This window comes from Vitis vinifera, chromosome 8 (assembly GCF_030704535.1).
Source record: "Vitis vinifera cultivar Pinot Noir 40024 chromosome 8, ASM3070453v1".
Classification (NCBI taxonomy): Eukaryota; Viridiplantae; Streptophyta; class Magnoliopsida; order Vitales; family Vitaceae; genus Vitis; species Vitis vinifera.
The window spans coordinates 14,434,733-14,447,531 of record NC_081812.1 but is presented as its reverse complement, the minus strand read 5'-3'; the positions used below and the strand labels follow the sequence as shown (position 1 = coordinate 14,447,531).

Sequence of the window (12,799 nt, the reverse complement as noted above, 5' to 3'; positions counted from 1 at the left end):
TCCTTCTTGATTGGATCCTCTCCTATGTTTGGAGTTCTATCTTGTAATAAAGAAGGTTATTTAGGTAACCTTTCTTTTCCCTTGCTCACATCCTACTCTCTTAAATATGTTGAAAAATTTAAGTTTTATTTGAGAAATAATTTTTGAAAATTGTTATGATGTTTTATAGAATAAAATTCTTTTTGAAATATAAAATATTTTTAATTTTTTAATTTTACATTTTAAAAAATAATTTTTATACTTAATGTTTTATTTTTAATCATATTTCATATTTTAAAAAGAAATAAATGAAAGTGGTTAAAAGCAATTAAAAAATATTATTAGAAAACATTTAATTTTTTATTTTTTAAAATAATAAACTATTTTATGAATTTTCATTATCGAACAAACTTTTCTATTTTTATTTTATTTTAAAGAATAAAAAAATTATTTTAGAAAACAATTACGAAACAGTAGTCATTATCTTAGGAATCAAATTTTCATTCTTTCAAAACACAGAGACAGGGGTTTTAATTTGTTACGTCCTATTAGTGTGGATTTGAATGAATAGACTTTGAATAGGAATGGGTGCACGTGGGGTGGCAATGGTAACACTTTTGGGGTCACATTTCCGTGGCTGCCTGCAGGCTACATGGAATAGACTTTTGCTCCAAAGCCAAAGGCCAGCTATGGTGGAGGTGGTTTCCATTGTTGAGTAATACAGAGGGTCGTGGATGTGCATTTATTACCATTCGCACTGCTTTATATTATAAATCAACCCTCTCGTGCCATCCAATGCCGACCTTTGTATCAGATTTAGTTAGGCAATGTCTTCATTTTTCGTAGTCAATGGCCTTGCCACATGTGGTGATGAATCATATGATGTGTACAAGGGAAGTAGTCCCATTTCCACACAGCATACGACTACCACCCAAGCCAACCATGAATTTCCGACCATTTAAAAGAATCAGGGAAAAAAAATTGAAGTGTCGTGGGAAAGGCTTAAGAGCTATTCTCAGTGCCATGCTTTGTTTAAGATAGACTATATTTTCCTTGTAGACCAAACATGTCATCCTCTTCCCAAAATATTGGTATAGGACGGCATATGAAATTAGACAAAGAGCATGAGAAGTTTTATATAAACATCATGATTAGGGAATAATATCATTTGAAACGGGTGACACGGCTTTTATTAATTAAAAGGTGATTAGCACTTGAAAGTCAGACACAGACCGAGTCGCAGCGACAAGCTAGCTCTTGAAAATATTATAAAAGGGCTTTAAAAAAAAACAAAGGAATGTGGTGTGTGCCTGGCAAGGTAATTGAGATTCTCAGCCTACTAAGCAAAGAATGTGACCCGACGATCAAGTCAGCCCAACAATTGGCTGCAGGCCTTCATCGGTCCTTAGCCATAGATTATTCTCTTGGAAGCTGCTAGTAAAAGAGAGGCACGTTTTACAAATCCAAAAAATGGTGCAATGATGATGATAATAAACAGTAGAGTAAAAAAAAAAAAAAAGACAGTTTTTCTACGTAGAGGTGGGGATGGGAGCTAGGCTTGAGTTTTCCTTCTTAGAAGCCTCCAATTAATTTATCTTAATTTGTTTTCTTCTGGGTCTTTTTAGAACCAAATTAAAAAGGGAAATTGTATACAGTACTGTGAGCTTTCTAGAAGTTGCACCGTACCAACCAAATTCCTTTGATGGCGGATTTCATTACATATATGCAAGTGGATGGGTTCGTTTAATCGGGTCCAGTGTAGGCAATTCGCTGGTCCCTCTTGGCAGCATTCCATTAGAATAAGATCATGAGGTGGGGCCACTCATGCCTACAAATTAATTTGAGTAAAATCTATATATATACCATAGCCTATTTCCATTCTAGGAAAACATCTGCTTGTTCAAAGAAGATCATGAATTCACCAAACTCATGGGTAGTTATCACTCAAAAAATGGGCTGGGGCTCATGCATGGTGATAGCACCATTTAGGGAACAAAACATATCAATGGCTTGCTGGTCCAATCTTATCATAACCCCTTATGAAAGGGTTATGAGTCTTGTGACTCCCTCGCTGCCCGTACTGCCCAATGTATAAAATTTCTACAAATGAATATGCCCACCGCATACTTTAGTTGAAAAGAATGCCTACCAAACTTTAATTTCATCCCTAATAATTTTCCCAGTCATGACACTTAAAAGACCAAAAAAAAACAGTTATACCAGTGACAACTGAGAGGAATTTAGAGCACGCAATCTTAAATGACAAAAGACTCGGTCGGCATAAAAAAGTATAATTATGTGCTCTCCGGTGGAAAAACCACCACAACGGTGGGTCTTGCACTCCACTATGCGACTGTTGTCTTCCATAAAATAAAGCCTGTCCATGACCGTCTGCTAAGAATATAAGTTTTTTTGGGAGCTTGTGTCACTGTTTATGAGTATATATCTAGGGTTGGCTTGGTCACGTTGTAGAGACAAATTGGAGGGAGGGATGATGCGTTCAATCTTGAGGACGACGAGGTCAGCAGAGAGTAGAAATCAAAGTCAAAAGCACAGCGTTGGTGATGCGTAAATTCCTCATCACAGGCCTGTTCCCACCCATATGTTTGGTTTCCCTGCACCGAGGAAGGTTCATGAGTGCTTCATTCTTCCATTAACTAATCCATTTTGCCTTCCCCTTCCCCTTCCCGTGACGTTTGAATGGAAGGAAAAAAGTCACTTGTATATATTCGTTGTTTCTGAGGATATTTTTGTAAATATGATTCTTTTGTTAATATGATTTTATTTAGGCAGCAGACAGGCCCAAAAATTCTAACGGGACAGCTTCTAATTGTAATTCTCCTTTGTTTTCATATGGTTGGAGCCAACAGATTCGGCATTATGTTCTGGGCCAATCCCCATCAATTATCCTTTGTTATTATAATATATACAGTGACTGAAGATAGGGTGGTTAGTGATATCATATGACTCATCTCTACAAGAACTGCCTAAATAATTTTAATATGGTGGTTCTAGTTGATGTGGGAGATGGGTGTGACCTAGCTTAATCAACCATATATGGTTCAGGATAAACCTGACTTGTAAACAAATGGTTGGACTAATTCAGACCCACATATTCCCAAGATTCCAAGTTCGGTATTCATATTTGTTTTTTTGTCACCAATTGTTTGGAAAATGAAATTTAGAAATATAGTAATGCCGGAAAAGTAAACAAAATTCGTTATCAAAAACTTTAGGTGATGTTTAGTTCATGGAAAGTACAGAAAAAAGAAAAGAAATAATTTTTAAAAATAATTTTCTCAGGTTTCATTATAAAATATACGAAAGAAAATATAATATTAAAATCAATTAAAATTTTATATATATATATTTAAAATAAGTTAAATAAACATATAAAAATAATTTATTAATTTTAAATCTATTTATTATTATTATTATTTAAAAAAAAAAAAATTTCCAAGAAACATACAGGATTTCTTTCTTCTTACTTAATATAAAGGAGACCAAATCGATTAAAATCATTTGCGTATATGAAAAAAAATCATTTTTTCTTTGCGTATGAATCCCATAATCATATGAGGCTACTTCTGAAACAACCAATCTCAGTCGTCCAGTCGTCCATCAATAATATCCCTAGCACGTCCAAAGTCAAAGTCACCCACTTCTCCGCCACCACAACCACTGGCTCCCTTCCTCCCTCAACACCTCTCTCCGCATATATAGATATAATCTATGGGGATATGCATATTGCACAATCATTTCGAGTGACACAACTGCAAATTACTACTTTTTAGGAAGCAGGCCATATAGAAAGGATATGGCTAAGGGATCAAAGGATCGATCTTTGGAGCAAACACCGACTTGGGCGGTTGCAGTGGTCTGTTTTGTGCTGGTTTTGATATCAATTATCATCGAATACATCCTTCACTTAATTGGAAAGGTAAAGCTTTGTACACACATGAAGCCTCTTAGCAGTGGTTTAGCTGGGTTCTTTAATCACGCTTTGAATTAATCATGATGTATATAAATTCTCAAAACTCTTTGCAGTGGCTAACAAAGAGAAACAAACGAGCTCTTTATGAAGCACTTGAAAAGATTAAGTCAGGTGGGCGGCTCTCTCATAATGCCATGTATATTTTGTTTTTAGTTTAAATTAGATATGGTTTATGATTTCTCTCTTTCATTTACAGAACTTATGCTACTGGGGTTCATATCGCTGCTCCTAACGGTAGGACAAGGAACTATTGCGGGAATATGCATATCAGAGAAGATTGCAGCAACCTGGCACCCATGTGGGAAGAAACAAGAAATCAAGTATGTTTCTAATGAAGAAGATTATGGCAAGAGAAGGCTTCTTGAAATTTCAGATTCCGATGGAAGTAATCGACGTGTGTTAGCGGCCGCGGGAGATGACAAATGTGGAGAGGTATGATCAATTATTATTTGCTTACATAATAAAAAAACAGAAGTTAGGATAAACAAACAAGGAAATCAATATTTTTTTTTGGTAAAATAGAAATCAGTTACTCTCATTTAGGTCATCTCTTTGGCAGTACTGTTCTTTTCTAGTGGTGAATAGTCGATTGCTGATTAGTAAAAAATACTGTAGTAATTGGTCGTTAATAAACTAATTAACTGTAGGGTGTGTTTGGGTGCATTTTTCTTTGCAGGGTAAAGTCCCGTTTGTCTCCAATTATGGGATCCACCAACTTCACATATTCATCTTCGTTCTTGCTGTTTTCCACGTACTTTATTGTATAATCACATTGGCTTTGGGCAGAGCTAAGGTGTCTCTCTCTCTCTCTCTCACTATCTTTTTACCTAATCAAAGACTAAAAATTACGTTAGTTTTTTCTTTCTTGCTTGAACATTTTATTTTTCTTCTTGGTTGAAAATCAAATAACATATTATTAGATCTCTCAAGCTTTAGAAATGGTCAACTTTATGAAGAATTTCAAACATAAAACTAATGTAATAATCAGAAGACAATAATTGAATTTGTATGCTGCAGATGAGGAAGTGGAAGGCGTGGGAAATGGAAACAAGAACAGCCGAGTACCGGTTCGCAAACGGTTAGTTTCACTTCTTAGGCCTAGTGATACGACTACTGAATTGTAGCTTCTGTTCAAGAGTCAAAAAGCTAATATGTAGTTATAATTAGGGCAGGCTCTTTCCTCTCCATGTTTCTCACCATATCTATAATGCTAACAAAAAGAAATGATTACATGCGTTTCACATGCAGATCCAGAGAGATTTAGGTTTGCAAGAGACACCTCATTTGGGAGAAGGCATTTGCACTCCTGGAGCACCTCCCCAGTTCTCCTTTGGATTGTAAGAACTGAAAACTAACTTACCATTTGGTAGTATTTTCTAGTCATGGTTCTTGTAGTGATCATCAAATACCTCTGGTAGATAGCCTTCTTCACAAACAAAGACTTTTTTGATCATCATAGTCAACTTTACATCAAAATATTGTAGACTTTCTGGGCACTGTTGCTTTAGCTTTTGCCCCTAAATTAAAGTAACCTAGTCAACTTCTCATTAGCTATGGAAATAACTACAGATTAAATGTCCATCTGGAAAATAAAATTGAAATATTCAACCCACAGTTGTTAATGGGAGAGTACTCCATCTTCTTGCCTCAATTTTGCAGGTGTGTTTCTTCAGACAATTTGTCAGATCAGTTCCCAAAGTTGATTACTTGACCTTGCGCCATGGGTTTATCATTGTGAGTCCTCAATAACATTCAATCGTAATGCCAACATCATCATCATCATGGTCATTAGAAAGCTAGCGCTCACACCTGTATAAACTTTTTTTCAGGCACATTTGGCACCCGAGAGTCATACTAGATTTGATTTCCAGAAATACATCAAGAGATCACTCGAGGAGGATTTCAAAGTTGTAGTCGGTATCAGGTTGGCCCCCTTTAACTTTTAAGCCTATAACTTATTGGACTAGCCTCTAAATTCATGATTTTGTTTTTCTTTTGGAAAAGAGTTCCTAGCGATCCTGACCCCATAATTTATCATTCCAATCTCTTGACTGGGAGTCTTGCGGCAACCAGCTGGCATATATTTACAAAGTTCTTACAAGAGCAAATAGACTAAGAAAAAATAAATTTGACCAAATGGCGCATGAACTACAAAATACAATATAATTAAATACCTTGCAATTTCATTTGTTAGTTAATATTAAAGTTGATGAATTCTTTTTTCACATTTGCAGTCCAATAATCTGGTTCTGTGCTGTACTCTTCCTACTATTCAACACCCATGGTAAGCCAATGTTACTCATATAATTCTTGTAACACTTCATTTGGAAATGTCCTTAAAATAATGTCCTTTTTCTGGACAGGTTGGCATTCTTATCTATGGTTACCCTTTATCCCACTAATTGTAAGCATCAGTTCTGACCCTTGGATCTTCCCTTAAAAATTCTTCAAAGGTCCCAGAAAGGTAAATCTAACGGTTGTTGATAATGGGTATACTGTAGATCATCCTGATGGTGGGGACAAAACTACAAGTTATCATAACAAAGATGGGGCTGAGAATACAGGAGAGAGGAGAGGTGGTAAAAGGAACCCCAGTGGTGGAGCCTGGTGATGATCTTTTCTGGTTCAACCAGCCACGTCTCATTCTCTACCTGATTAACTTTGTTCTCTTTCAGGTAAGTTCCTCACGTACATGTAAAACTCTCCAACAATTGATTTCTATATATTGTTTATTAATGACTAAGTTGTTTTGTGATTTTGTTTTTTCTTTGTGGCCTGCAGAACGCATTCCAGGTTGCCTTCTTTGCATGGACCTGGGTAAATTATTGCGCCCTTCATTGTCGTTTTTGCAAGGATTGACTACTTACTTCAACAATATCTGACCACTTCTCTTTTTTTATATTTGTTTTGCAGTATGAGTTTGGCTTGAAATCTTGTTTCCACGAAAGGATAGAAGATGTGGTCATCCGCATATCAATGGGGTGAGTATAAGCCGTCCCAATTTTTAAACGACTAGTCTTCATTGAAATTTGTAGTCTGTGCCTAGAATGATCTTCCTGATACAATTATGTTTGAATTTTATCAGAGTCATAGTACAAATACTCTGCAGCTATGTGACTCTTCCTCTGTATGCCTTGGTTACACAGGTGAGATTACTACATACATAAGGCTTTGTTATATTCTTGTATGTACCAAAAACAAAAACCCTTATTCCTCATGACTAGTAGATTAACAACATTGGATTTTATGTTAGATGGGATCTACCATGAAGCCCACCATCTTCAATGACAGAGTGGCGAAAGCTCTGAGAAACTGGCACCACGCTGCAAGGAAGCACATAAAACAGAGCAAGCAATCAAGCGCTGTGACCCCTGTATCAAGTAGGGCAGGCACTCCCTTTTCAAGTAGGCCAGGCACCCCCTTACATGGCATGTCCCCTGTTCATCTACTCCGCCACCACCGCAGTGAGCTCGACAGTGTTCAAACATCTCCTAGAATGTCCAATTTTGACAATGAAGGTCCGGAGACAGACGAGTATCGCCACCGTGAGGATATATCATGGTCAGAACATCATAGAAATCCTGGTCCAGAAGAAGAGGGGAGGGACACAAATCATAGGATCTTGACCCGTACCATGCCAGCTCCTCAAGCTGACAATGCTCAGCACGAAATTGACATTCAGCCCATGGACTTTTCATTCGATAAAAGAGCAAGAACTTGAATAGAGTGATGAAGATTGGATTGAGGAAGCAAAGATGACAACAAAACCCATCCCTGGTTGTATAGTGGATACAATGTTGAACTTGCACCTTGGCCTTGTATTTTTTTTTTTTTTTGAGGATCACTCGTATAGCTGTGGGCAACGAATTTTTCTGAAAAGTAACTCTTGTAGTTCTGTAAGTTTTAAATTTCGTTGTACCGTATATCATAAATTGTGAGCAGTCAAATTCTTACATGAGTTCTCGTGTAAGAATCAACTAAATGCCCAAAATCAAGCCAATGCTTTCACCATGGTCCCTCCGTGTAACATATTATGAAGCAAATGCTCTTACCATCTCTTCCTGTGTTCACTCGTGGGCCCAATAGTGGCTTGAAATTGTATGTATTGCTGAGATTGTATTAGCTCTTAAAATTATATTAGCTTGGGATTGTACTTACTTTTAGATTGTGTCAGTTTTTTATGATTTGGTGGGATGTAGAATAGCTTAAAAGGAGGCATAATTTGACTAAACCAAAGGCCAATTGATTTCAAATGACATGATTATGCTCTACAAAGGCCGCCTCGTACCACCACAAAAAAGAAAGAAGAACTAATAAAAAATAATACCCCTTGCCAATCCACAAAATGTATGATAAAATAATAATTTAGAACTATAAACAAATAAGTCCATACCCAAAGACTTGTTTGATATTATTTTAAAATTTGGGCAGCTTTCAGTTTCTATTTTGGTAACCTTTCTGACCATATTTTTAAAATTTGAAAACCAAGGACTTGTTTGATATTATTTTAAAAAATATTTCTTAAAGAATCAGTTTCGCCTACTTGGTTTTTGAAGACATTTCTATATATTTATAAATAATTTTTCACTTTATTTTCGATAATTATTTTTACTTCAAAATTAATCAATCATATTTTTACAGTTGAAATATAATTACCAAACAACCTTTAATATTTTGCAATTGAGTCGAGTTGAGGTCTAGAAAACCCAGGTGCAATCTTGATCCCGTGGAATGGACTGGGCCATGTCTAGAAGTTTGGTTAGAAAAAACTCTACGTTACAGTTTATTCTCTCTCATGAATTTCCCAATCTAAAAACCATATGCTTAGTTGTGGAATCCAGGTTGGTATTTTTGGTTTTTTTCCGTTTGTTGGTGCCAAAAGTCGCAGAGAGATCGGTCGATTCACGGTGGACCGAACTCACGAGTGCTTATCCTGTGTGATGGAAGAGGCTCGTATTTTCCCATTGGATCGTTGACTAGATATTACGACTTGTATAAAAATAAACGCTTTGACAGTAATCAAATCGTTTTCAATAGAGATTGGGAATAGTTTGATGAAAATTGAAATGGGCATTGACGTGGAATTTTGGGAACTAGAAACCACTAAGGGCGGCCTTTTTTGCTGGCTGCGGGATGGTGCCCTCAGTAGACGCTCGTTGTATCATTTTCCATTTTCCATGCACCGCAAATTAATTGCCATAGCTGTCGTGCTGACTCTCCTACCGCTACCGCTTTTTGTAAATGAAAGATTCGATTCTAATCAAGCAATCGTTCCATTACGCTACCGATATACTACTTTAAAACATTTCATATTTTCTATTTTTTTTTTAAAAATATTTATAAGAAATTAATAGCTCGTGAAATATTTTATATACTCCACCTTCTACCAAAATACATCAAATCAATCTTTTTCTCTTTGTGGTATGTTTCTATTATGTATTTGACTTCTTCATACATCTTGTTACGTAAGTCTTTTAATACATCATAATCAAGTAGTCACTTAACGTACTTCTCAATCACAGCATTTATGACATGGATTTCTTTTGTGCTATAATTTTGTTATATGTCTTAGTCCCATCATACCTTTGTCCCTTATGCAGGCTCAGCCCTTGAGTGCACCACAATCTTATTATATTTAATTATTTTATGATTCCCACTTTTAAAATCCAATAAATGTATGCAACATGTTATATTAACATAATTATGTTATAACTAAAGAACAATTGATTTTACTTTTAATCAAAACTACTTTTATAATCTTTGAATCTTTCATGCTCTTTGACTTTTTCATAAATCTCAACCTAAACTTTGAAACTACAAGGAAAAGTTTTAATACTTATTATGTAAACAAAAATTTCATAAATGTGTCGATGTAATAATATGAAGATAAAATCACATACAAAGATTTTCTGTTAAAAAAAAAAAATCAAACTTACTCTTAATCTTTATTTTTATATTAAATTTGTTCCATTAGGAGCACGTACCCAAAAAGAAATTTATCTCATCACCATCATCTCTACTCATTTTTTTTTTTCCTTCTCTTGTTAGAACATTCATAAAAATACTTCTATAAAGAGGCCTATTTCGATACATTCATATAAATACTTTCATAAAGAACCCTATGAAAATATTTTATATAATATTATTTTACTACTAGAAAGATGGTTTAATTTCACTCACACCTCCTTATTTCAAATTTCATAGTTAGCATCCCTAGAGATACTTCAATTAACAATATGAGAAATATTGTATACAATATTTTTTTACTAATAGAAATATGGTTAATTTTATTCACACCTTTACCATCCCTACAAATATACTTTATATATAATTTTTTTTTTTGTCTTTAATTGTTAAATGCATTCACCTAGATCTTTTTATCTAAAATCTCCCTAAAAACTAAATTTTATAAACAAAATACATTTATATAAGGAGTGTTAACTAAAGAAATTTGAAACAATGGTAATTACGATAAATCTCTAGAAATCTCAATGAAATTACCTTATGATATGCTAATAAAAAATTTAAAGTAATTTCTCGTCATAGCATAGCTTAAAACAACAACATATGAAAACATAAAATAAAATATATCAAACCAACGCATTAAGTTTCTAGAAGTAAATGCTAAAAAAAAAAACTTAAAGTGTGTTTAACAACATGTATGTAAAAATATTTTGTAAATTAAGTATCCTTTAAGAAAATCTCTTATTAAGTGTTTTTAAAAACTTAAGACAGATTCGGGGTGGGTTTGGGTATTACTTTGTCTTGTCCAATCCCACCCCAAGTACAAATAATTTCAAATAAAAAAATATTTTAGTTGATTTTTTTTATTTTTCAATCTTTTTAACCTAAATAAAATATTACTTTTTATAAAAATAAATTATAAATGTTTGTAATATTCTTTATTTATATATCATACTTTATTTTAATAATTAAATTAAAAAAAATCGAAAAAAATTAAACGAATATGATAATTTCTTACACCAACAGAATGGATGACAACTTGCCCTATTATTACTTTATTAGAAGCAATCCTTCCAATGGCCACCTTAAAAACCTACCTTCCTTGGATACACAAATCCTAATGGATGAAATGCAAAATGCTACTTTTCATCTTTCCTCAGCATTTTCCAATAACCAATTATAGCCTAAATAATCTGTAATTATACAAACCAGAACAGAAAAGAAGAGAAAAAAGCATATTTTTCAAAATAATTTTTTGGCCCACCGATCATTCCAACACATTTAGAATTAGTGAGGGTAGCAAGTAGCATAGAGCACCATTCATAGGACAGAACAATCTGAATCTTCTACTAATCATGCCTGTAGGGACCCCTCCCCTTGGGAAACACGTGGCACGCAGCTCATAGTGACGCGTGGCACGTGTTATCAGCCGGACCATCATTATCCGGATTCCCCTAAGGATATGCATGGTGTAGACATCCTATCCGGACCGCCTCAAGGAAAGGCAAACGACGTTTCATCTTCTCCTATCCAAGGAAGAGCAAACGACGCTGGCAGAGCGTACACATCCGGATAGTCTCCACAACACATCCGGATAGTCAGCATGAGCCATCCGGATATAAATCTTCTGGATGGTCAATTAAAGTAAAGCGAGTCTTACACGCAACCACAACAAGCAGCCATGGCCCACATCCCATCACCTGCAGAATGAGAAGACAAGAGGAAGTGACAGCAAGTCACTTCCCACGATCATTCTGCATAATCGCTTCCCACGATCTCTGACGGCCGCATCACCTACCATAGTCTCTGACAGCCATTCATAGGATGATAGTGCTCCTACTAACACCTATTGTCATCATCACAACAGAAAAGATCTCCTCACCATTAATGAGAGGAACAGTACCCCTGAAGCTGGATATATATACCTTCGCACGAAGAAGAAAGGGGATCTCCTGGTAACCTCTTGATACCTAGAAAAAAGCCAACTGATTTATATATCTCTTTCTCACCATGGCTAATAAAACCATCGGAGGGTGCGTCCGGACACCCTGTCCGGATGCCTTTTGCAGGTACAACCACTGAATCAAGAACCCCTTGTGTGTTGAGAATCACGTGTCCATCCATATAGCAGCAACGTGGACCATCGGATACGCGAGGCGACAACATTGGCGCCGTCTGTGGGAAACTTTTACTTTTTATTTTGATTCAGTCACTGGCAAAGATGGCCACACCTTCCCAAAGTCGATCATCTGGTAGAGAGGAAGAAGATAATCACGAATGGCGTCAAGCCATCGAAAAAAGACAGTTGGCAAGCGAAAAACAGCTAAAAGCTCTCCTCCAGGAGACGGAGAGGTTAAGGGAAGAAAACGCTGTGTTACGCATTCAAGCCTCAACATCAGGACCTCCTCGTCGTCAGCGCTCAAAAGGCCAGGTGGCAAACTCAAAGCCAGAGCCAGAATCAATATATCCTGGGTCAACAGGAGCTATCCCAGGAACGTACAACGCAAGGCCCCATGAGCCACGCACACCCATGCCTCGAGCTCCCCGTGAGGAAAGCTCAGATTCCACTCATTTCTCAGCAAAAAGACAGCGTGATAGAAAATCACAGTTGTCAAGTTCTATGCGCGCAAGACTAGGCCCACAAGAGCCTGGGAGATCAAGGCCACCAGCAGCCACAACCCGGGCGCCACGCCCCGATCCTATGATCGCTCCCATAGTGCAGAACGTACCTCCGCATCGTGACCCCATGGTCACCCTAGCGATGCGGAACGTTCATTCACACCTAGCGGAACGACCAGCTGGGAGAAACCTCCCAAACGAGCCACCCATTGGCTCCATCAGCAAAAGGCTGGATGACATGCT

At 36.3% G+C, this 12,799-nt stretch overlaps 1 protein-coding gene across 1 annotated transcript; it reads left to right on the top strand.

The window, feature by feature from the left end:
- The first annotated feature begins 3,723 nt into the window (after positions 1-3,723).
- MLO11 (protein) lies at positions 3,724-7,984 on the top strand. The gene is given in 15 exon segments (NM_001281084.1): positions 3,724-3,919; positions 4,027-4,084; positions 4,170-4,405; positions 4,650-4,766; positions 4,991-5,051; positions 5,222-5,310; positions 5,633-5,707; positions 5,803-5,897; positions 6,208-6,257; positions 6,337-6,377; positions 6,475-6,648; positions 6,755-6,790; positions 6,887-6,954; positions 7,059-7,119; positions 7,227-7,984. Coding segments are annotated over 15 exon segments (1,752 nt in total). The 5' UTR covers positions 3,724-3,796; the 3' UTR covers positions 7,695-7,984.
- Positions 7,985-12,799: the final 4,815 nt, after the last annotated feature.